General features: G+C 33.8%; 1 protein-coding gene across 5 annotated transcripts in view; it reads left to right on the forward strand.

The window, feature by feature from the left end:
- DNAJB6 (DnaJ heat shock protein family (Hsp40) member B6) overlaps window positions 1-26,298 on the forward strand; it is a 104,441-nt gene that overhangs the window by 20,740 nt on the left and 57,403 nt on the right. For 2 of the 5 annotated variants that reach the window (XM_031939560.1, XM_031939558.1), the window contains exons 2-5: window positions 11,580-11,670; window positions 13,918-14,027; window positions 18,666-18,728; window positions 20,455-20,565. In XM_031939560.1, coding sequence (XP_031795420.1) covers window positions 11,606-11,670; window positions 13,918-14,027; window positions 18,666-18,728; window positions 20,455-20,565 — 349 coding nt within the window. In that variant the 5' untranslated portion in view covers window positions 11,580-11,605. Of the gene's footprint in view, window positions 1-7,363; window positions 7,409-9,829; window positions 10,044-11,579; window positions 11,671-13,917; window positions 14,028-18,665; window positions 18,729-20,454; window positions 20,566-23,042; window positions 23,148-24,386; window positions 24,814-26,298 lie in introns of those variants that run through there. The other 3 variants (XM_031939561.1, XM_031939557.1, XM_031939559.1) reach the window with 3 other exon arrangements.

Here is a 26,298-nt window from a genome sequence, read left to right on the forward strand (position 1 = left end):
TTTCCATTCCAAGTTTGTTGAAATTACCTTGAATCACCACACTGAAAAGAGCCAAATCCATTACATCACTTAATCTTGTTAGTGCTTAGTATTCTTTTGCTTCTGGTCACTTCACTCAGCGTCAGTTTATGTAAGTTTTTCCAGACTTTTCTGAAATCGGCTTGCTCATTATTTCTTCAATTGCATTCATATGCTGTAAACTGAATCGACCTTTTCCCAATTGGTTGGGTATCCAGTTTCTGGTTCTTGCCTATACAAAAAGGGCTGCTTTACAAACATTTTTTGCACATGTGCTAACTTTTCCCTTATATGATCTTTGGAATACAGGCACGGTAGTAAGATTGTATAAAGGGTATGCACAATTTTATAGTCCTTTAGGCATAGTAGCAACATACTTGACAAAAATCTCCAGTAGCATTGTAGAACAATTGGTTGGCATTTAGGATTGAGTTAGGAAGCTCCCTATCCCAATCTCAGTTCTTGTCAAAATCACACTAATAAATTACAACTAAAACTATTGCCAAATCATTTAGTCTCCGAGATCCTCCTCATCTCTATACTTTTATTAAAGTACTTGACATTTATAGTAGTATAACTAAATCGTTTGTTATAAACTTTGTGACTAAAACAGAAATGGACTGGATAAAGGGACTTGGAATTGAATTATTTGATCTAGAATATTGATTAATGGATAGATTAGTCAGATAGGAGGACTCTCTAGGGGCATGCCACAGGGTTCTGGCCTTGCTCTTTCTCTTATTCCTCCCCTTCCCCCCTCTTTTATCAGTGACATGAAGCTATACCTGAAAATCTTCCTTTCTGTGTCCCACAAGTATTCATCTAGCCTTTGCTTGTGAAGTTCTCCATTATGGAAGAACTTAATGTTATACAAGATGAACTGGGAGAAATCTTGTATTTTGTCTTTTGAATAAAATCAGCCTCTCCAGATGCTAAAATATTTATAACAAACATTTTAAAAATATAATTTATGACCAGAAACTGGAAATGATATATAGATGCCCATCAATTGGAGAATGGCTGAATAAATTGTGGTATATGAATAACATGGAATATTATTCTGTAAGAAATGACCAACAGGATGATTCCAGAAAGGCCTGGAGAGACTTGCATGAACTGATACTGAGTGAAATGAGCAGGACCAGGAGATCATTATATACTTCAACAACAATACTATATGATGATCAATTCTGATGGACCTGGCCATCTTCAGCAATGGAGCAGTAATGGACTGAACCAGCAACACCCAGCGAAAGAACTCTGGGAGATGACTAAGACCCATTACATAGAATTCCTAATCCTAATTAGGAATTCCTAATTCCTAAACAATATTTCGGAGTCCAATAACGGTTTGGACATGTATACTTACTTTGTATTTGATTTACCCTCTAATATATTTAACATTTATTGGTCATCCTGCCATCTAGGGGAGGGGATGGGGAAGAATTGGAACAAAAGGTTTGGCAATTGTCAATGCTGTAAAATTGCCCATGCATATAACTTGTAAATAAAAAGCTATTAAAATAAAAGAAAAAAGAAAATATAATGATTTAACAAAGCAAATAACTATAAGACTGATTTCACTGACCTACAGAAAAGTTATCCATGCAATAAGATAGTGACCAAATAATTAAGTGGTCACTAGTAAGATTTGAGTTCATGCCTTCCTGTATCAAAACTCGAGTGTGATGGCTTGTTTCAGCATACATATAAAATAAGGAAGTTGGTCTGAAGTAATTTTTTAACATTTAACAGCATCGAATCAAATAAAGTAACAATTCAAATTTCAAATGAGATAATATATAGAACTTGTTAAATGCTTGTTGTGTAGTGATTGTTGGTATATTTCTTTGTAGTTATTTTTACTGACCCATTTCCTGGTTCTGTTATTGGCCAACAAAAAAATTATTAAATGCTTTACTTTATGTCTAGCACTGTGTTTTGAGAATACAAGTACAATCAAAAGGGAAAACAGTTCCTGACCTTAAGTAGCAAAACCTTCAGGAACCTTCAGGAAGCTGAAGGGAGAGAAAGTAGGGGGAAGTGTGATCAAGAAGTCCAGAAGAGATGACTGCCCTGCGCCGGCCCTCTCCTTAAATGAAGGTTCTGGGAAGAGCTCTTCAATCGCCAGAAGGGAACCTATCCTCTGGGGCAGAAAGTATTTAAGTTTCAGGACTGTGTGGGCTTCAAGATATTTCTGTGGCATGATGGGAGAATTCCAGTGGAGAGCAGCCTTCTGGGAAATGCCTGGGTACCCTCCTTAAATGGAAGGTGTTTATATTTTACTAAATTGTAATTTTTTATTGACTATTCATAATGCCTGGGTAATTTTCTACAACATTATTCCTTGCACTCACGTCTGTTCCGACTTTTCCCTTCCCTCCCTCCACCCCCTCCCCTAGATGGCCAGCAGTCCATGTTAAATATATAGCAGCATGTTAAATATATTATAGTATATCCTAAATACAATATATGTGTGCAGAACTGAACAGTTCTCTTGTTGCACAGGAAGAATTGGATTCAGAAGGTAAAAATAACCTGGGAAGAAAAACAAAAATGCAGTTTTTGTTTACACTTTTCCCAGTGTTCTTTCTTTGGGTGTAGCTGCTTCTGTCCATCATTGATCAACTGGAACCGAATTAGATCTTCTCTTTGTGTGGAAGATACCCACTTCCATCAGAATATATCCTCATATAGTATTGTTACAACAAATAATCTTAACAGAGTTGTAATGGACCTCATTCATTTTAGGAGTTTTTTGTGTCATTTTGACAATATCTGGTAAAACCTTTGAATAGGAATTACAAAAGGAAAATAGTTATAATGAACCAAAACCAAAATGCAACTTTAAAAATAGTTTTAAAAAAAAGACCACAGATTCTCAGGTTAAGAACCTTTTGTTACAACTTTTTCAAAGTTTCAGTTTACTTTCATACACATGCCTATTATGACTTAGTTTGTATCTAGCTCTCTGCTACTTTTCTTTTTCTTTCTTTTTATTGACAGAATCCATGCCAGGGTAATTTTTTTTTTTTTTTTAACAACATTATCCCTTGCACTCACTTCTGTTCTGCTTTTCCCTCTCACCCTCCACCCCCTCCCCTAGATGGCAAGCAGTCCTATATATGTTGAATATGTCCTAGTATATCCTAGATACAATGTATGTGTGCAGATCCAAACAGTTTTCTTGTTGCACAGGGAGAATTGGATTCAGAAGGTAGAAATAACGTGGGAAGACAAAATGCAAACAGTTTACATTCATTTCCCAGTGTTTTTTTTCTTTGGGTGTAGCTGCTTCTGTCCATCATTGATCAATTGAAACTGAATTGGGTCTCTTTGTCAAAGAAATCCACTTCCATCATCTTCATACAGTATCGTTGTTGACGTATATAATGATCTCTTGGTTCTGCTCATTTCACTTAGCCATCAGTTCATGTAATTCTCTCCAAGCTTCTCTGTATTCATCTTGCTGGTCATTTCTTACAGAACAATAATATTCCATAACATTCATATACCACAATTTACCCAACCATTCTCCAATTGAGGGATATCCATCCACTCAGTTTCCAGTTTGTGGCCACTATAAAGAGGGCTGCCACAAACATTCTTGCACATGTGGGTTCCTTTTCCTTCTTCAGTATCTCGTTGGGGTATAAGCCCAGTAGAAACACTGCTGGATCAAAGGGTATGCACAGTTTGATAACTTTTTGGGCATAATTCCAGATTGCTCTCCAGAATGGTTGGATTCGTTCACAGCTCCACCAACAATGTATCAGTGTCCCAGTTTTCCCACATCCCCTCCAACACTCATCATTATTTTTTCCTGTCATCTTAGCCAATCTGACAGGTGTGTAGTAGTATCTCAAGAGTTCTCTGATTAATAATGATTTGGAACACTGTTTCATGAGTGGTAATGATTTCAATTTCATCATCTGAAAATTGTCTTCATATCCTTTGACCATTTATCAAATGGAGAATGGCTCTTTCTTACAAATTAAAGTCAGCTCTCTATATATTTTGGAAATGAGGCCTTTATCAGAACCTTTAACTGTGAAGATGTTTTCCCAGTTTGTTGCTTCCCTTCTAATCTTGTTTGCATTAGCTTTGTTTGTACAGAAGCTTTTTAATTTGATGTAATCAAAATTTTCTATTTTGTGATCAATAATGGTCTCTAGTTCATCTTTGGTCACAAATTTCTTCCTCTTCCACAAGTCTGAGAGATAAATTATCCTATGTTCCTCCAATTTGTTTATAATCTCATTTTTTGTCTAAATCATGGACCCATCTTGATCTTATCTTGGTATACGGTGTTAAGTGTGGGTCCATGCCTAATTTCTGCCATACTATTTTCCAGTTATGCCAGCAGTTTTTGTCAAATAATGAATTATCCCCAAAGTGAGGATCTTTGGGTTTGTCAAACACTAGATTGCTATAGTTGACTATTCTGTCTTGTGAACCTAACCTGTTCCACTGATCAACTAATCTATTTCTTAGCCAATACCAAATGGTTTTGGTGACTGCTGCTTTATAATATTAGCTTTAGATCAGGTACAGCTAGGCCACCTTCATTTGATTTTTTTTTTCCATTAATTATTTTGAGATTCTTGACCTTTTATTATTCCATATGAATTTTGTTATTTTTTCTTGTTTCCTTGAAACAAATGATGTATAATGCAGTTCTCTTACTTCAAGGAACTTAGTTGGGGATGTAGTACTGATAAAATTCAGACAATAAAAAATAAGACTGTAGGATTGAATGCAAAAACTAGTAAACAATATGAATATATATATATATATGTAATGTAGTATATGTTGGTATATTTGGAAATCAACAGGGTATACTCTATAAAACTGTTGATCTAGTGGTAGGATTATTTACAGGAAAAGATCTATCTGTATCAGGATTATTGATTACAATGGTAGTAAACAAGAAGCAAATGTCCAACCATTAGGGAATTTGAATGTCATGGATCTTGCTTTTTAACCATGTAAAGTGATGCTAAATGAAAGAATATACATCTTAAAGCAACAACAATAAACAATATACACAAAATTAAAGGGACACAAACACAGCATTTAAAAATTGTTAAAAATATAGTATGCATTCAATGTATAAATGGTGCAAGCAATTAAAGATTGGTTGCTTTCAACATTCATTCTTGTTGATCTTAAATGTATAACAAGTGTGTTTTATATTAGATTACTATAATATTGAGAGAATAGAATCAGTATATCGAAGAAGTATATCCCTTCATTCCAGTTTATCATTTTCTTTCATCATTCTTCAATCCAAGTTATCACTAAGATAACATTTAGTATTTCATTTCATTAGTATAGCACCCATTGTTAAAAATCATTTTACTTCTCACAACCTTTGAATTGTACTTTGAAAGAGCTTCATTGTTGCATTATTTTTGAAAAGTGGCTGCTAGGTCGCTTGATATTTTTGGTAGGAGTAGCATTTAAGCATTTAAGCAAAGGCTGATGAGGAATTTTTATGTCATCCAAGTTTTGAGAATGACTTCTAGTTTTTACTTAATAGACTAATAGCCCTTATGCCATTCCAAGACTGATATGTTATATATTCCCTAGTTATAGGCCCGCATTTTAAACTACACTAATTCTATCTTTGTACATTTAATACTTTTCTGGGAATTTCCACATTGAAATACTGGTGTTTAATTTTCCCCCCCTCCTAATTTAGAAAATCGGAAAGAATTTTAAGATTTATATAAAGTGATTCCCCTCCCTTCCCCCAAAGGGTGCCTTGATTACATTTTTTGTGAGCATTTTTACTTTAGCCAAATGCAAGGAATGGTTACAGTATTTGCAGATATTTTGTGAGAAATTCTCTCAATTACATATATCTATTATGTATATGTTATCTATTATATATGTAATTTTTTGTGCATAGTTCTAAAAAATTTTTGTATGATTTCTGAAAAAAGCTATTAATATAAATCCCAGCAATATATCAATCTGATATTTCGTAGGAAAGATTATAATGATTAAGAGCTAGAAGAAACTTTAGAGGTCACCTAATTTATTTATTTATTTTTTTAAGTAGCTTTTTATTTACAAGCATTGACAATTGCCAAGATGTGGCGTTTTTTTCTTGGAGGCAGCCTTGGTCTCAGTTGAAATAAATTATTATTTCAAAATCACAGCCAGCTGGTAAAAGTGCAAATGTTTATTTCTCCTTCCAAATTAGCCCGGTTAGTTGAGGCCTATCTCTCTGCCTGGCTCCAAGAGATCTTGCAGCTTTGTCCTTGGCTTCTGCCTCTGCTTTCTTTAGCCTCCAGCCAGCTCTGACTCGTGGCTTCTCAATCTCAACCTTTTGTTCCAATTTTTCCTCTCCTTCTCCCACCCCTTCCCCTAGATGGCAGGATGCAGGTCACCTATTTTACAGATGAGGAAATTGAGGCTCAGAGTGGTTTATTTGCATTTTTGCTGAAGTGGCAGATCCAGCCAGTAGATGCAGTCCCCAAAAAACAATTTAATGTCCGAGTAGAAGATAATAAGATTTTAAATTAAAATTTGAACCATTTGAACAGATAATAGGATGTTTATAAAAGCTAATCATATCAAGATTGTATTTGAGTCAATCAACCTTTGGTAAAACTGGTAAATGCAAAATGGAAAAAGTATTGTTAAACATTGAGTATGCCAAGTGGAAGGTTATAGGCAACTTAAGGTAATGAGATGTAATAGAATGAAGATTTGATGTCTGAGGACTTGGAAAGTTCAAATTGTAGTGTACCAATTAGCTGTTGAACCCTGGAGAAGTTACTTAACTCTGGGCCTAAGTTCTTAATATGTAAAATGATAAGGCTGTATTAGATGACTCTCAAAGTCCCTTTTAGCTCTGCTATCCAAAAGGGTTATTCCTTTTAACTTAGGAAAAGAATTTCCATTTTAGTATACATCATATGTCATAATCTCAGTCAAGAGGCATACCATTTTCTGTTTACCTTTTTCAGGCAGGAATGAATGCATTAAAACATAAAAATTAGAGGTGATTTATATAGTAGTTGCACAAATCATTGGCCAAGAAAAGGGCCATCAGAATTAAGAAGTATCAGAATTAAAACATGCTTTAAGACATTTCCTTGATTATACCATGTAATAAAACCAGTCAACAAATGACGTGACCTATTTTTGATGAATGTATTCTGTGTTTACTTCCCTCCTGCAAGCTTTAACAAAATCATGTTATAGTTTTTGCCAAGATTTTGTCAATATCTTTGGCTGATAATTTCAAGAATTGCGTTTTCCCCCTTCCAGAAATTGAGATTGTTTGCCCATCTTCACTCCTGAGGCATACCTCTCCTGTTTCATTTTTCAGAGATCACTGAAGGTGGTTCAGGGGAGCAATAATAAGGCTGTAAAGGTAGGTTGAAGCCACATTGTGAAGTGCTTTAAATGCCACAAAAAAGGTATTTGCATTTGATTCTTACTAAATGGGGAACCATTTCAGTTTGAGAATAATTCTATTCTCTGTTACTACTTCAGTTGTCTTTTACACTCTCTAGTTGAAGAAATGAAGAAATGGACAAGTGTTTGCTAAATCGAATTTAATTGAAATTTGCATTCCAGTTATAAAATGCTATGCTATGATTGTTTTCATAAAGCGTTTATCATTTATTTTAAATACCTATTTTGGAGATTTTTATCATTTAATTTCTTCAGCTATTTTTCTCTTTTTAAAACAAGTTAGTCTTGTATATGTCCATTATAGGGATCAAATTTATAAAGTGCTTCATAAAATGTTTGTAAAGGTGGGCTATAAAAGATGCAAAAATCAAAAACTTATTGAGAGCAGAGCAGAGAAGTCATTACCAATTGGTGAGTTGAGGTGTATTGGAATAGCTCGATTTCAGTTTGACTTGAAGGATGAAGGATGTGTGGAGGATGGCATTCCCGGAATAGCAATAATATGTGAAAAGCTTTGGAAGTGGAACAGTGATGGTAGAAAGTATTTGAATGGGAATGGTGGTACAAGAACAAGATAGGAAAAAAAAAGGTTGTGCTGGCCTTTTTTTGAGATTGGGCAAAGTACTTTGAACTTTCCCTGGTTGTTTACGAAGAATTTGTAGCAGGGAAATGGCATGAGCAGATTAGACATTAAGATGTCTTGCAGCAAAATCAAAGAGTAACTGATAAGACAGACCCCCCCCCCCCCCCCCCCCCCCCCCCCCCCCCCCATCCCACCCCTGTCCCATTGGGTGATATTAAGGCCTTGCTTATGATAGTAGGAGTAAAAGTAGAAGTAATATTGAGAAAGATGAATGGGAGAGATTATTGAAGTAGAAACAGTAGAACTTCATTCTACATTTACACCTTAGATAGATAGAAGATGGTACTGCTGACAGGAATAGAAAAATCAGTTGTTTTGGAAGGAAGGGGTAATATGTTAGAATTTGGACTGTGGTGGTTGAGGTTTTAACAGGGCATTCAGATCGAAATGTGGGCAGGGTTAAGTGTGGAACTTGAACACAAAAGAGGTCTAGATTGAAGATTTGGAAGACAATTCTGCAACATGAATGAAATTTTCAAGGGAAAAATTAGTCGATAATTATTTTAAGTGTCTTCTGTTCCAAGTGCTTTTTTTTTTTCTTTCCCTTAATGATAAGAACAAGAAAATAGTTAAAGGAGAGACACCAGAACTTTGGAGAATACTATTATTGCAAGGAGTTGAATTGGTCTGAGGAAGGCAGACAAAGTGGTACTTTGGTTTCAGTAGAATAGATAAAACGATCAGAAACAGTTTTCCACTGTTTGGGAGTCGGGGGGGGGGGGGGGGGGGGGGGGGGGGGGGGGGGGGGGAGTATAGAGTTTAGAGTATAAAGGGAGAGAAGTGGGAGATTTCTACAACTAAATCCTGGAGCTATAAGCTATAGGATGTGTCTTGACTTAGTTGGGGCAGAAAAACATGTTGGTCTTAGCAAAGAAGAGGCAAATAAATTCTCTTTTTTTTAATAGTAATATTTACCATATGTGCCTCATAAAGTCATTTCATACAATGTGTCAAACTCGAATAGAAATGAAGACCACTAAGTCTTACATATGTTCTGTTGTGTTTATTTTGTTAAATATTTCCCAATTGACCTGCATGGTAACACCCAACCAATCTTAACTTTGTATTGTATTTGGCTAATCACTTTTTTGAGATAAGTTTGGCATTGTTTTAGACATACTTATAATAGATAAACACAAGTAATCTTACATTTTTAAGTCAGTTTAATATTTTTATGAGATCACTAGGTGTAAGTAAATTTTTTAATATTCAGAGTTATTTCAGTTCAGAGGAAAAATACAAGCAAAATAATGTATGAAAAGAAGAGATGATTCAATTTTGGAACTCATTTTTAGCCGAGATTAGAAGAACATGGAATTTTGAATTCTACAATGGATATTATTTCACATGTACTTTTTTGCTAGGGAATTTATACAGACAGTTTCAAGTGTTTGGGATTGGTATTGAATTTGAATTTAGGTTCACCTGATCCTAGGGCCCATGCATTCTACCCACTGCATTACCCAAGGTTCCCCTCACATATACTTCTGAAGTCATAAGTTTTGATTTGAACATCTTCAAGAAAGGATAAACTTAATGTAAAATGCCTTTAATGTAAAATTACTTAGATGAGTAATACCTAGTTTGGGAATGAGCCTGGGAAAATTTTACTTAACTAGATGCTACATGCAAGAGCCATTTTGAACAGTACAAAAAAATCAGATAAACTTTCTTGGTTTTTACTTTACAGATTTGGGGAGTTAAGGTAAAGTATAAATCCATAAAAGTGACAAATACAATAATTTTAGGCAACGGGAAAATTCTCAAGGAAAAAAATTAAGAAGATAATAAGCAATGGATCTCATGGATTAATTTGTAGCTACCAGTGTCATCATTTTTTTCTTGCTACCTCACTTTCCCTTGGGCACCTTCATGAACCGGTTAATTAATTGGTAGTAGTGCAACGACTGTTGGAGATTTCCTCTGATCAGAAGCAGAGGCATAGTAGGTTAGTTTTTTGGTTTTGTTACCTCCAAATAGCCATAGTATATCTCATATGCTTATAGATGCTTGGGTAAGAGTGTTTTTGAAAACTCTTTTTTGAGTAGCCATCTGAATAAATCTGGAAACCAAGAATATTTAGAACCTCAGGGCCATTTATTTTTATTTCACTTCTTTTAGAAGGTCTTTACTGCCCTCCATTCTTTTGTCCCCCAAATACAATTTTCTTAGATTTGAATGACATTGATATATAGGATCATAGAATAAGTTGGACAGGGAAGTATATTTGGGGAGAAATGAAGGCCCTTGGGGATTTGATTCTGACATTCTGCACATGTCAACTCTTTCTCAGGCCTTTGCATTGGCTGATGCTTGATTTTCTTGATTCTCTTGATTTTAACTGTTGCCTCTTAGAATCCCTGGTTTTCTTCTAATACCTCTGCCTTCTATACTCCAATTTGATAGAGAGACCTTGTATTCATCTTTTTTTTTTTTTTTTTTTTGATTTTGAGTATATAATTACATAAATGTTGCCTCACCATTATAATGAAAAGCTCCTGGAGGTCACTGACTATTTGTTTCTTGTCTTTCTATCCACAGTGCTTAGTTTAGTGGCTAGCACTCTTCTAGTTGCTTAAAGCAGTTTTCTTAAAGTGCAGGTGTGATATTGTCATCATTTTAATCAGTTTCAACAATGATTTTTTTCCCAGTATCTTAACTATAAAATATAAAATCCTCTTATTGGGAATTTTAAAGCCCACCCATCTCCTTTCTAACTTTCTAGATCTTAAAATTGATTTTCTTCCACAATCTCTTAAGATTCAGTCCTCTGTTCTACTTGCTATTTCTCATACCCTTCATCTTGTGATTTTGCACTGACTCAAATCCATATTTGAGATGTTCTCCTTTATCTCCCACCTCTTTCCCTGACCTCCAAAATTCAACTGTTACAAGTCTTGGATGCAGGAAACCTTTCTCTTAATTTTCCTTTTATCTCCATCTCCCAATTATTTCCACTCATAATATGTGTGTTGTATATTTTATGTGTACATAGTTGTATGTTTTTTTTTTTTTCCATTAGAACGTGAGTTCCTTTAAGGCAGGAAATGTTTTTGCCCCTATTTGGGTATCCCTATGATTTAACACAGTGCCTGGCTAAATGCTTAATAAATCCTTATTGATAACTAAATTCTGCCTGTATCTTCAGGGTTCTGCAACTGGGATGATAAGAGTTGTTTAGAATATGTATCTGTTTTGTGATTGTTTGCAGACATGAGTCTCCCTTCCTAAATTATTACCAGCTTAGTTCAGAGTCTAAAACATTAAAGCAAAGAAAATATGAATGTTAGAAATTTGCTTTGTTTGACATTGACTTTCAGCCTTACCATAATCCTTATCCATACTATTAATGGATTTAGGTTATTAAATAACGTAAGCCATCTCCTTATACTCAAAATGGAAGTGGGTCAGTAGGCCTCATGCTCTTTAATTCATCAATTCAGGAATTACTATGTTATAATTTACAAAAGATTTTTTATTTCAGGTCTTATTCCAACAAACTATTAAAACATGGTGGATTACTATGAAGTTCTAGGTGTGCAGAGACATGCCTCAGCCGAGGATATTAAAAAAGCGTAAGTATTTTTATTGTCTTAAAATAATGATAATAAATATAAAATAATAATAAAATAAATTTTATTAGAATATCTTTTTAGGTAGGTGGGCATTTAATCTTGTTTGGTTTGCAAAGGGGCTACACAGCTCATTGACTCCTATGCCTGAAGCAAACTTTTTTTGAGTAGGTTTAGAAAATATTTACTTGATCACATAGGGCTACTTTTAACCTTTGTGACTGAAAATTTTACTGGATATTGGAAGAAGACAAGACCTCAGTTACCTAGAATGAGTAATCTAGATATTTTCAAACATAAGGAATTTTGAACATAAGAAGGAATTGGGTTATGTTTTTGTCCTGGTATAGTTTGCTTGAAGCTGTTTGATGGAAATAACAAGTTGACTCAAAAGAGACTGGTGGATACAATGGTGTCAGGATAGTTATAGACTAGATCGAATAGCAATTATAAGATTAATTTGCCTCCAAAGAGATTATGACATACTTGTTCTGGCACAATTATGCCAAGCTAGACATAGCTTGAAAATTCATGAAAGAGAATATATTCTACAGGGAGTTTAAGTAATTCTGTGGTAGGAGAATGAGCCAAAAGACATGGTACACTTACTATGAATTTCAGTGATTGATTAGTAGCAGTTATTAAGTAAATAACTACAGAAGTAAACATTCTGTAGTAGAAGCAGCAACACAAATCATAGGACATCAACTTGTTTCCATCAAACAGCTTCAAGCAAACTATACCATAACACATTTCATGCTTTCATCAATTGAATGATCAAACAGTTTAGTGCTGGAGGCCAGAACTTGGTCTGCATATATTTAGAAAAATTTGCAGATGTTGAAGCTATATTGAATTTTTTGCTGTCTAGGAAAGACAGAATGGGGAGGAAGGAAGAAAAAAATAAGGTTTTGCAATGGTGAATGTGGAAAACTACCTTTGCATGTGTATTTTGACAAAGCTATCATAAAAAAATAAAAATTTCTTATTGGCTATAAATGTGCAAGATCAAATGTTCCATCTCCAGATTTGACTTCCAGATTTTCAGTTAGTTGAGATTTCTTAGAATTTGGATTTATTTCTTCTGTTACAAATGAGATTTTCTTACTAAAGTATGGAGTTGATGATTTTTTTACATTTTAATTTTAGAAGAATGCTACCTACCATTGAATTATTGTGCATTGAAGGAAGAAATTAATTCATGCCTAGAAATGGGCTTTTGTGTGTTTTAACACATTTGAATAGATTGGAGACTGAAGTATCTTTGTTCTAGAGTTGGCAACTTAATCCAGTCTTAAATGAGTTACTCAGTTTTTCTCAAGTTACTCATTTTGCTCCTGCTTGAAGATACCTTTTAAAAAAAGAATCTTAACCATGGGATTTTGACCCAAAGGGATGATGATCTTAATAGCAGTGCTGTTAGAGTGGAGAAAGCATTGGATTTAAGTGAGGGGAGCCCTGGATTTGACTGTGGACAATTCACTTGAATTCTCAAGTGAATTCAATTTCCTCATCCATCAAACAAAAATAATGCCTGCTTTCTAGCTATTTAACAAATGTTTGTTAACTAAACAAATAAGTTTGTTATTAATTAATTGTTATTTGTCTTATAATAAAAATGCTTTGTAAAAATATTCAATATTAAAAGCAAATAATTTTTAAATTTTAGAGCAATAACATCTAAAAGATGCTTCAATATATGCCAGTTATATAGTAAATTGTTACATAATATATTTGCATCAGGAAGGTTTATGTTGGATTAAGTATAAAGTAGAGCAGTAGCTTAATGACCATGGGGAATTAGGACTTCATGAGAAAATTCCATAAGTAGTTTCTAGACCTTCATATCTTACATGAATTTTTGCCATTCCCCAAACCTTTATATTTGCTTTATTTCTAGAATTTGTTGATAGGCCAGATTTCTTTAGGCACTAGTGAGCCTCACTATTATTTTGATACATTGAATTGACATCCCTAACCCTCTCTTTTGAATTCTGTTTTAAAGAGATGGGGACCTCCTGATTTAAAAAAAAAAAAATTCTTTCCTGATACATATACACAGTGATAACTATTTGTGACTCCCTATGTAATCACATTCTTATATCCATGGCCAGCCAGCTGTGAATCCCACTATCTAGCAAAAGATTTTGGAATTTTTTTTTTCTTGAAATTAAGCTGCCATTGAAGGTGAATTTATTTTATACATTTATGTATAATTAATTCCTTCCTCTATACCTTTGTTTATTCTAGGTATCGTAAATTGGCACTTAAGTGGCACCCGGATAAAAATCCTGAAAATAAAGAAGAAGCAGAAAGGAGATTCAAACAAGTAGCTGAGGCATATGAGGTGTTATCAGATGGTAAGTATAATAGAATTGTATGTAATTGTATGTAACTTTGGATGGTTGAGATAAAAGTATTCTCTCTCTCTAAATTCAAGCTTTTTATTTACAAAGCAAATGCATCAGTAATTTTTCAACATTGATTTTCAAACTTTGTTTGAAATTTTTCCCTTCTTTCCCCCCGTCCCTCCCCTAGATGATAAGTAGTTTAATGTTTAATATGTTAAAATTTTAGAGCAATAACATCTAAAAGATGCTTCAATGTCTGCATTTAACATGTTTTAACAAAACATGTTAAATCCAATATATGTATACATATTTATAGTTATCTTGTTTCACAAGAAAAATCTGATCAAGAAGGAGAAAAAATCCTGAGAACAAAATGCAAGCAAACATCACATTGGGGTGTAGGTGGCTCTCTTCATCACTGAATAATTGTAACTGGTTAAAATCATCTCGTTGTGGAAGAGAGCCATGTCCATCAGAATTGATCATCATATAATCTTACTGCCATGTACAATGATCTCCTGGTTCTGCTCATTTCACTTTGCATCAGTTTATGTAAGTCTCACCAATCCTCTCTCTGTATTCATCCTGTTGGTCATTTCTTACAGAACAATAATATTCCATAACATTCATATACTATAACCTATTCAGCCATTCACCAGTTGATGGGGATCCATTCAGTTTGCATATTTTTGCATGTGGGTCCCTTTCCCTTTCTTTGGGATATAAGCTCAGTAAAAACACTACTGGGTCAGAAAGTATGCACAATTTGATAGCTTTTTGAGCATAGTTCCAAATTGTTCTCCAGAATGATTGGATCTGTTCAGTTGTACCAACAATGTATCAGTGTCCCAGTTTTCCCACATCTCTAATGTTTGTCATTTTTTCCTGTCAGAAGATAATAGTACAAGTAATGAATGTACAATAATTTGCCTTTTTAAGCAGATTTTAGTGTTATCAGGGGAAAGCGCTTCAATAAAACATCATGATTTTAAGCAGAAAGGAAATGAAGATCTAGGTTTCACAACATTCAGGAAAATGATTTAACAATAATAGCTATGAATGGTTTGAAATAGCTTGGGGTGTTTTCGGTTTTCATTTCAAATGGTATGTAATGGAATTTGTTTTTTTGGGGGGGTATCCTGGGTTTTGAAAGAAAATTTTATTTGGTTTATAATTTGTGACAGACTGACTGGATATTAAATATTTAGCATTTTGTTAGCAACTTATTGTTGGAATTGGTGGAATAGTCTTATTCTGATGAATCTTCAGGATAAAATTTTCTGAAATAATTATCAAAGCCAGTTAATTCTATTTGGTTTCCTAAACAAAGGAAGGTCCTTTTTATTTAGTGTAGAAGCTAAATCAGCAATGAAAATATCCTTAAAGTAAGGTAAATCTGCAAGATTTTTCTTGAGTCTTGTTAGACTTCATAGTACAGTGCTGATATTCTTGTGGTGTTGGAAGGTCTTAGAGTAAAACTTAATCAGAAGAAATAAGAGATATATAGTCTTAGATGTCTCACTTGTTGAAAGGTTGTTGAAAGGTTGAAATTATTTATAATTTGTTTCAATTGAATAAGATTAAATAAATTTTTTCACTTCTCTATTTTATGATGTTGTACTTGTCCAGTCATAAAGTCTATAAATATACACACCAACTGCCACAATTCTGAACTATTAGTTCCCATAGATAATTTGTGAGAATTGAATAAATTCATCACAATCATAAATCTGATGCAGACTATTACACTGCTTTTCTCTATTCAAGAACAGTTAAATGGCTATATGTAAAAGAATTGGAACCTAATTTTATGTTGTAACATTTACTACATCTAATCAGCAAATCTACTCAGAGTTAATAACATCTGATTTGAATTTTCCAAAGAAAAGCTGATTATAAATAAAATTGTATTTGGAGCTGGAATTAGCCAAAATTATATAAATCCTTTATAGTTCATTTTGATATTTAGTAATAATAAACAGTGAGAATTTTTAAAAAAATTTTCTTCAGTTGTGCAAAGTAAAGGTATTTTAAAGACAATTTTAGAAAGATGTTCCCTACGGATTCATTTTTGCTGTGAAACCATAGATTTTAGAAAATTCAGTTAAAAATGATTTCCCTAAATCTGTAGTTGTGCAGCTGTGATCTCTCCTCCTCCCCCCCCCCCCCCCCCCCACTTTGTCAGATTGTTTTACTTTAAAAGTTCATAGACAGAAATGCTCATTATTGGGCTGTAACTGAAACCTGCAATATTTTTTTTTTTTTTTTTTTTTTTGTATTACTTGGGGTCCTTTCTAATAACACTATTAGATGATACAAACCTGTTTAAGCTAAGGCGTGTTTCAATAAATTTCAGACTCATGAAATCATAAAACCATTACATTCCAGACCTTTGAATTTACAAGATTTTTTTTACAAGTTTTATATCAAATGCAGAGTACAACTAGTTCTTAGATATTGAGTTGTTATTGAAAGCTATATCCACTGACCTGGATCTCTGAGAATGAATGGTTGATTGTGAACTAGTAGGGATAGGTGTCTTGGGGAACAAGCAAGTGCTATTACAGATCTTCAATCTGAGCTTCTCAGTGGAAAACTACAGGCAGATAGTATTTAGTGTAAAAGTAAAAAATTAGCCACCAAGTTACCGACTTTTAGACTAAATATTAATTTCATCCATAGTGGACCGTTATAAACTTTCCTCTGCATGCATGCAATCAGATTACAGGTAAAATATTTGGTTTATTTACCATGACATAGGATGCTTTAGTGTTCTTTTTACTTAAAGAAAGCTTCAGCTTTCTTTTACCATGAAAGAAGTACCGATGGGTATTTGTGGTGGAGTGGAATAGAGAAGAGTTGGAGTCTTTCCTTGACTGGTATGTTGGCTTTGCCACTACTTAATCTCTTTATTTTCCCAGGCAATTCTTATAAGACTTAATTGCAGCTTAGATGGGAAATGAAATCACAGCTGTTGTAATGCTTTCTCCCTTTTCTATTCCACATACCCCAACTGCCATCCCCCAGAGCCTTTAATTTTGTTTCCTTAATATATGCAAAGGTTTAGAATAAAGTGAAATATTTTGAAAAATCTTAAATTTCATATTTAGAATATTAAGATAAATGTCTATATAAAATTTTTATCAAGAATCTATCTTTTATTATAAGCTTCATATGTGATTAAAGGTTCCCACAAGCATAAATATGCTTACATAATTTCTCTCCATTCTTCTCACATGTTATTCCATCTATGGTTTCTGTGGCATTTTTCTTCCATACCCCTCTCCTGCTCATCTACTTCTTCTTCTACTTCTTACTGGCTTTCTTTCAGGATTGGCTCTGGCCCATCTTCGGAAGGATGTCCTTTCCAGTCTCCTTTTGTCAAAGTTTTATATTTATTTTTCACTCCCTTCCCAGCATACTGGAATGAGTGTACTAGGATTAGTCCTTAGAAGATGGAGGGAAATTTAGAATAGGAATTTAGACTAGGATCTCTCTATCATGTGTCTTTCAAGATCTCTTAAGATTGTTTTGTCTTTTCCTCCTATGCTACTTTGACTTTGTGCTTTTCTTAGGTACTGAATAAATGGGAATTTTATTGAATTAGGTTCTCAGTTGTTGCCAGTTACCAACACTACACAAATTGAGATTTAACCACAATCTTTCCCTGGTTTGATAATAATTTGATTAATATTCCATAGCATTCAGAAAATCACTTTAATGTTCTATACAAAACAGTAAGTGGAATGATTTCAGAGATCTGGAGAGACTTAACATGAACCTGATAAAAATTTCTGATATGAAGTACATTTGCTTGCAGATCCTTTTGTTACTTATCCCCACCTGCTCTCTCGCCCTACCCCACCCCTAATTCCTGAAATAAATGTCTTAAAAAGTGTGTTCCCCCAAAATGTTTGAGGGAATGACAGTGCTATTGTTATTATTAAATCAATAATGGTCAAATATTCCCCATTCATTTTATGTGTTTTATTTCTTTTATTATTCACCCAAGTAAAATTGATACAAATTCTTTTGTACATTTGGGGGGAGCCTTTTCTTTCTGTTATTTACCTTGGAGGATATAGTCATAATTTTATAGTAATTCCATGCTTCTGAGCCAGAAAACACAGCTGAAAATCGGGTGTGAATTTGCATTTTTGTCTTCTCACAGCTCTTCCAGCAATGAGACATTTCCCATTATTTCCTTACTTTAGCTTGAGAAACAGAAGGCTGGAATCCTTAAAAACTGATTTAAAAACATAACTAATTTAGGACAGAAGACCGATTTCATTTTTCTCTTCATGCCTAATATAATTCCTATTATTGTTGATCAAATTTTTTTTAAAATGAGAATAAGAATCTTACAGGGTTAGTATGAGCCTTAAATGAGATAATTTATGTAAAGTATTTAGAAGTTTTCTTTGGAGTATTATTGAACAATTTCCATTTTATGGGTTTTGTTTCTTTCCTTTGACTACTTGTTTACTTCTGACTTGTACCCAATTGTTGAAAAATATGGTGCTATGTTTATGTTAACAATAGTATATAATTGGGTAAATATCTTTGCTATTAATTTGAGGAGGAAAAGAATATGAATATATATACATGTAGATATATCTCAGCTTTATTTTTTTCCCCACTATTTAGCCAAAAAACGGGACATCTATGACAAATATGGAAAAGAAGGACTAAATGGTTCAGGTGGAGGAGGTATGTAATTATTTACACCAAAAGTACAGGTTTTTGTTTTTGTTTTTTTCTCTTGATAATAGTATAGAATAGTTTATGAAAGCTAAATTTTCTTAGGGAAAAAACACATCAAGAGCTGAAAATATAATGATGATCAAGCTTGGACCCAAAGAAGAATCGATAAAATGCTACTCCATGTCTTTGGAGCAAATTTGGGTTTTTGAGCTCATTTGTGCCATATTTATAAATATATAAGTAGGTATTGAAAATGTTGATTTACATAGCCAGTGTTTTTATTTTTATTTTTTGTGCTTTAAACTTTTGTTTTTTATTTTTACATGATCTTTATTTTCAATTATCTTAACTCTCTAGAGAGCTATTACTTTTAATAAAACATTAAAAAAAAGAGGGAAAGAAATGTTTTACAAACCTAAAAGTTGCTTAATTCTACTAAAGCATTGAGTGGTATTCAAGTTTCTTTGGGAGAAATGATTTTTAATATTTTGGATCCGTTACTTTAGAAAATATATAAATACCACACAGATACACACCCTATTTCATGCTACTAAGCCAAGATAATTGTTTAAATATGGTTCATCTAGTCAAAATCAAGTCAGGAAGTAAGGAAAAATGGAGCTCACACTTTAGAATTCTTCCTTCACTGCATTGCTGCCATCCTTCACTCTCCTGCTAAATACCTCATTTCTTAATGTAGATAGTCCCGACAATTTAACTGACTGAACAAGATTGTTTTAAAAATGAAGAAATTTATTAGATTTCTTTGCTGTTTCCCACATTTGAATTCTCCCCCATCCCCCATTTGTGTGCGAGTGTATATTTCTGTCTCTGCCCCTCCCCCTTTTCTGAATAGGATTTTATTTTTATCAATTAAATGTAAAGATAGTTAATAGATTAATTTCTGTAAGATTGAGTGCCAGTTTTTGAAATTCAGATTTTTCTCCTTCCCTCCTTTATCAGACAGCAATTAATCTGATGATATAGGTTATACACGTATGATCATCTTAAACTTATTTCCCTATTAGTTACGTTACAAAAAGAAAGTCTAAGCAAAAGGGGAAAAAATGAGAAAGAAAAAGCAAAAAAAAATATTTAAAAATGAAAATTGTGCTTTCATCTGAATTCAGTCTTTGTAATTCTTTTTGGATGTACATGGGATTTTTCATCTGTAGTCTATTGGAATTGTCTTGTGTGTCTATCATAATTGATCCACATGTGAATGTTATTAATAAGGCTTTTCTGAAGACAAATTATTTGGTCTTTTAATATTAGCTCTTTTAAGTACAAAATCAATGATATATAAACCAGTATAAATGAAGCTGATATAAAATCTATACCATTTGGAGTAAAACCAGAAACATAATGGTGTCTTAGTTACATTCTAAAAATATAGCAGAAAATATTGTCCCTTAAGTTTGCTCAGTACTGTAGTGGTGACCATGAAACTCATGAATCTCCTCTTCAGTATGTTTTTAAAAAGTTGTGTTTAAAGAGTTGTGTGCATTAACAAGATTAATGTAGTATTTTTCCCTCTACTGTACAAATCAAGGCAGAGTATCTTAAAACATGAACTTTTTTTGTGTGTGCTTTAGAAACCCAGATTTATGAATTGACTAAATGTTCCTCTTCCATGTAGGACTTGGCTATGTCTTCCTAAAGTGTATGATATGATATATAGATGCAATAGACTGATAATTAAAAACATAATTTTCTTAAACCATTTCTACAGGTGGAAGTCATTTTGATAATCCATTTGAATATGGATTCACATTCCGGAACCCAGATGATGTCTTCAGGGAATTTTTTGGTGGAAGGGACCCATTTTCATTTGACTTCTTTGGTAAGCTACTGGTTATGGTACTGTATTCCTGGTATGATGGCACTATGTAAAATTTAACAGTGTTTAAGATTTACTTAATCAGATTTTTTCATTTAACTGGAATTGTGCTTTTCTATTTAAAATACATGGAAAATTTCTTACTGTCATTTTAGGTTTGTGTTATAGCGACTTCTCATGGTGTTTTTTTTTTTTTTTTTTTTTTAAATAGTCGTTATCTCTTTAAGATAGTTGAAAGTATAAAATAAGAATTTAACTTTCTTTTGCCAGCTGTTGATGTTGCGTACATATGTTGGTTGCCATTTGGAAAACTGGTTCTTAAGCTAAGTGTATGTTTGCCATGTATAGAAACCATAAGTGATAGCTTAGGTATTCTTTAGAAGCAGAAATTTTAGTCTAATCTATCAATAATCCTCTTTTTCCTAAGTGTGGAGTATGATCTTTGGGTTCAGTTTTGCCAAAAGGAGGGTGGGAAAGATATCACCAGATGCAGATCCTGGAGATGTTATTTGAAGTGAAAAAATAGTTTTGTAAGGAGAGGTAGGTAGTGTTTGATTAGGATTGCTTTTTCCTTGGTTAGGATTATGGACTTCATGATCACGTAGGTTTCTTGTTCGTCTTTGCTACTTTTTAACATATACCGGGACTATTAAAGAAGCATTTACTAAGCGCCTATTCTTCAAAGAACTGTGCTTTGGCTATCCTTCAAGGCTTATCAGGTACCTTGATGTCAAGTCAGCATTTTGCTGTAGTGTTTCTTCCCCCTTTTCTAGTTGGCTGTTTGAACTATCAGGGTGTTCAATTGCATGCACTGCCTATGTTGGAGGTCAGGGTTGAAATTGTGCTGCTACAGCCACTTTTGTCTTCTGGCTCATTAAAGGGGAAATACACCCTGTGTTTCCCCCTCATTTCCCCCGGAGCCTGATTGGAGAAAGTGATCACCATCTGGACCTCCCCCCAGGAGGGAAACAAGAAGAGCAATTCTGTCTACAAAGAATACAGGGGAAAACAAGTGGAGCCCCCTGCCCATCGTAGGCACAGAAGAGGAATTAAATCATCAGCACTTCGGGTAGGTAATAGGTTTTATTTATGGTGCAACTCTACAATATCGTGTGGGAATGGAAAAAATTCCATCATTCACTCTCATGATCCCACGTTTTTAGTCTTTTAAAGAAACCTGATAGGAAAAAGGAAAAACAATAGTAATTGTTTGCCATTTTCATTTATACAAAGTAACAGCTAATGACCAAGTACATACCTAAAAAAAAGGGCAGATATTTATAGCAAGAAAAGCACAGTGAATATATGGGGATCTTGTTAATCCTTTTTATTAAGGATAAATGTTAAGGGACCAGTTGTCTGGAAGCGTGCCCCTCCCCCCCTCATCCCCTTCAGCTGTGAATATACTTCAAGGAATTGCAAAGCAGCCTTTACTGACACAAATATTGCTTGTGAATTGGGACTGAAAATAAATTGGAGGGAAGAAGAAAGAGGTGGTTAGAGAGTGCAACTACTCAGTCTCCTTGTGTCATTATCATCTTTTCATGTGAAGGCATCTATTCTGCTGATAAGAATTAGATCCCCAGCAGCCACTAGCAGGTTGTGCTTATAACGCCTTTTATGGTTCTGTCTAGAAGTTTTGATTGCAAGTATAAATTTATGTGGCTATTAAGTATATCTAAATGTCCAATGTATGAATATTCACATCATAATTAATGAAGGCAGAACTCTTAACAAGAAATTGTTAGAGATGGTAGAAATACTAGAACTAGTACTTGCTAATTGTTCTGTCAGTATTTTTCTTGCTATGTTTAGCTAATATAGAGTACTTATGCTGCTCATTTTTCTTAGGGGAAAAGGAAAGTAAGGGCAGAGAATTTTTAGATTTTCTTTTTGGATGGACTATATATAATGTAATCAGACAGAAGAAAGTGAAAACTCATACTTTGAATTCTCCTCTCTGGGAGGTAATTTTAACTCTTTTCCCTTTGGAAGTAGAGTAATTAGTAATTTTGACTTGTTGAATATGGTTTTTTCTTTAATGATAACATTGTGGGAAATACTCTGTAATGACTTGTTTCATTTAAATCCCATCTTCCATTTAGGAGAAAAAAAAGGTTATACGACTCAAAATAGACCTCTCTGAAACATTTTTCATGAGTAATTTTCAGATATGGATCTTTTAAACTAAAAATGGTTATTGCTAGGGAAGCTTAGTGTTTTTATGTATGAATATGGTTTATAAGAAAAAGTAAAGTAGTTGATAGTAAAGAGATTATATTACATGTAAATAAAGGCTTTCAAAAACTTTCACAATTGTAATAGTAAAAGGCACTCTTTCTCTTAAATATCTTTTTTGGAAGTCTTAATATTTCCCAACTTCTCATTTTCCAAACCTTTGTTATCTTACCACTGCCTGCTCCTTTTTTATATTTATGACTTACATTAGTTTGGCAGTGACACTTCTTCCATTCTTATAGGTCTTCTAGGTGGCTTCCATTTTCAGTCACTAAGGATTTACGCAAGGGAAAAGAGGATGCTTGATGGCTTCCACGTGTATGAAGTAACTGTCCGTCCTGCTGGTGGTATGTTTAGTGTAGATTTGGGTGAATTCAGGGATTGATAGCTTTATTTTGAAATTGGGCTTTTTTTACCCCCCTTTTGTTATTTCCACGATGCAGGAGATTATCTATAAAGCTCTTTAATGAATATGCTGTTTTTTATTTTTTATTTTTTTATTTTTATGGTTTTTGTTTGAGCTAACTTAATTTTAATCTTAATTACACAAAATAATTTTTCAAGTCTTATTCCTAGTGTTCTGGTATGTATGTACATATGTGTACTGTTCGTTTCAAAAGTGATAATACCAGACACACTTGAATTTTTTTTAATTATTATAAGCACCTTGAATACTATTTCTTGTTTGGGTGCCCTGCATCATAACTAATGTGGAATATTAAGAAGATTAGGCAGAAGAGCAATATCCTTTTTTGGTTTAAAATCTTAGAATAGATTTAGGTAGAAAAACCAGGGGAAGTCTGAAAAAGGGATATAGTTGATGTCTAAGGACATGTTACACGTGGTGGTAGGCAGTATCTCTTGAGGACAAAATAATAAGAGGGTTTAATTTATAGCAGTAAAAAAATTGGGATAGAGGTTAGGATGAACTTTGATTCAAAAGTTGATAAGGGTTCCCTATAGAGCTTAGAAATTCATATCCTGGCTTTACTCTGAAAACTGATTAACAGGGTGTGGCTATAAATACCTACCTTTATGGGAGGCTAGTAGATTAGTTAGTGATTAAAAGCTTTGTGTCCATACTTTTATCAGGATGTTAATTGGAAATTTTTAGCATAAAAGGATTATACAACTTGGTTTAGAGCCACTTAAATATTTTAATGTCATTGATGGCACCATTAAAGTAAATTACTTAGACATTTCCTTACTGTGAACCCACATTTTTTTCCCATAAAATTTTGGGGTGGGGTGACTATAGTTAGTTATATTACTTGCAATTATCATCTGATTTTTGAACTCATTAAGGCAGGCATAAGGATCCTAATCTTAAAAATGCTTATGAGCTCAAGTGTTCACAGTGGTTTTTTATTTAAACATTTTCCCTTATTTTATTGTTTTTTATTTTAGCTTTGGTAATAAATAAGATAAATGAATTAGAGAAAGATAAGAATCAAAAGAAGAGAAATACAGGAGAGAGTTTAGGCCATTTGAAAACACAGTCCATATATGAATCTGAGATAGTTTAATGTTATATTTTTCTAAGCCATGAATAAACATTAATATGGTGAGTCATTTTACCCTACCAGGATTCGACGAGCTGACCAGTGAAGATTTGGATGCTAATGAGGAATTAGATCAGCCTGGTTTTGAGGAGAAAAGTGATGGGTTTGACGAAATTACCAGTGAAGATAGCAGTGAGGTTTTGGATATGGTGTCCAGTGAGGATGAGCTCTGTGTTTCAGGACATCAGTTTTTTGAAGATTTGACCAGTGAGGAACTGGATGTTATCTCTAGTGAAGAGGAACCAAGTGAGGTGAACAGTCGGGGCCCAGGGGAAGTGCTTAGTGAGGAATTGGAAGTTATATCTAGTGAAGAAGAAGCAAGTGAAAGGCTTCCCTATTATGGGGATATGGAAGAGCTCAGCGAAGAATATGAAGAGCTGCTCAGCGAGGAAGAACATAGTGAGGCGGAACGTGAGGCACTACTGGTTTAACAATAAACATTAAAAGAAAATATGGGTGATGACTCATTTTTGTTTTATAAGATACTTAACAGAATTCTGTAACCCGTTTACTCAGTAACCAAAAACAGGGAACCTCAGTTATCCTGAAGAACACCAGGAAATAGGCAAAAAACATTTGGGGACTCAAAGATAAGAGGCCACATAATCCAAACATTTAAGGCTCAAGAATTTTCCTACCTATTGGGAAAACCCCTCAGCCCTTCACTTTAATAGCCTTTTTGTTTTAGACATTAGTTTGTAGTTCCCTAGAATACAGATTAGAAATGGGGGTGGGAAAGAGGTCTTGCCCCATGTCTGCAATAAAAGGTGATCTCTGGGAAGAAAAAGTTTTTTGTTTTGCTTTGTTTATGGGTGGGTGTGGATTTTCTTTTTTTTTCTTTTGGAAAAAACATGGAAGTAGTAAAGGGCTATCTTTACTGCATAATAATAATAATGGCTTGAGAAGGCTTTGTTGTATGATGTAATATGATAACTGATCCTTGTAATTTAATCTTTGATTCGGTTCCCTTTTTCATGAAAGGAAATAGTTCTTCACTTCTCCCATTTTCCCTTCCCTCCCCTGCCATTTTTCCTTTTCCTCTCCCTCTAGCAGGAAAGCCACTAACATAATTGGATTAACTCTCAGTGATCATTTCTATCTCCAGATCCTGACCTGAATATGATTTAATTCTGTTTTGGTGGAGAAAGATAATTTATGGATATTTTATTTTTCCAACGTTTGTTTTTAAATCGAGAAATCTTCATGGAAATATTCAACGTGGGGGAAAAAAGTAGTCCAGAAGTTGTTTCCCCATCCACCTATCCAATGATAACATCAGTCTTATGTGAGAAATATGCTATTATTAAATCTAGTGACAAGATTAGTTTACTAAATGATCTAAGAGCCATCTGAAACTGCCTCTGATGAGCAAGAGACTTGGGAGCATTTAGAATTGAAGATGTGTTTCGACTTTTTTTTTTTTAAACAGTTAATATTTCTTTTCACTTCTCCATTTTAATACTCCTACACAAATACATACATTTTTGAGAAGTTCATCTCAGCACCAGAGTTTTAAGATCTCAGATGCTGGTTTTCCCAAAACTTATACTTTCCTGCTTAACCTGTAATTATCTTCGTGAAGAATTAGAGTTCATCCCAGGAACAAGAAGAAACTCTGTAAACTTGCTCTGAGGTGATGGCAGTGCACGTATGTTAGTGAGCAGTTATTTAACAAAAGTTCAATAGAATAGGGAAAAATCACAGTGAGTACTATTGATGTGTCTCTGCATTGTACGTGTATGTTTTTCTGCAAGTATTTCGGCTTTGACAGTATATATATATATAAAATTTGAATGACTTAAGATCAACAGCCAAGAAAACTTTATTATGAATATCATAGAATTCTAAGTCTTCATATGGTAATGTATTCACTTAAGGTCATCTAGTATGAATCACTTAGATCTTGGGCTCAAGGGTTTAAATTTTGTGTTTCTTA

The sequence above is a fragment of the Sarcophilus harrisii genome, chromosome 5, assembly GCF_902635505.1.
Source record: "Sarcophilus harrisii chromosome 5, mSarHar1.11, whole genome shotgun sequence".
Classification (NCBI taxonomy): Eukaryota; Metazoa; Chordata; class Mammalia; order Dasyuromorphia; family Dasyuridae; genus Sarcophilus; species Sarcophilus harrisii.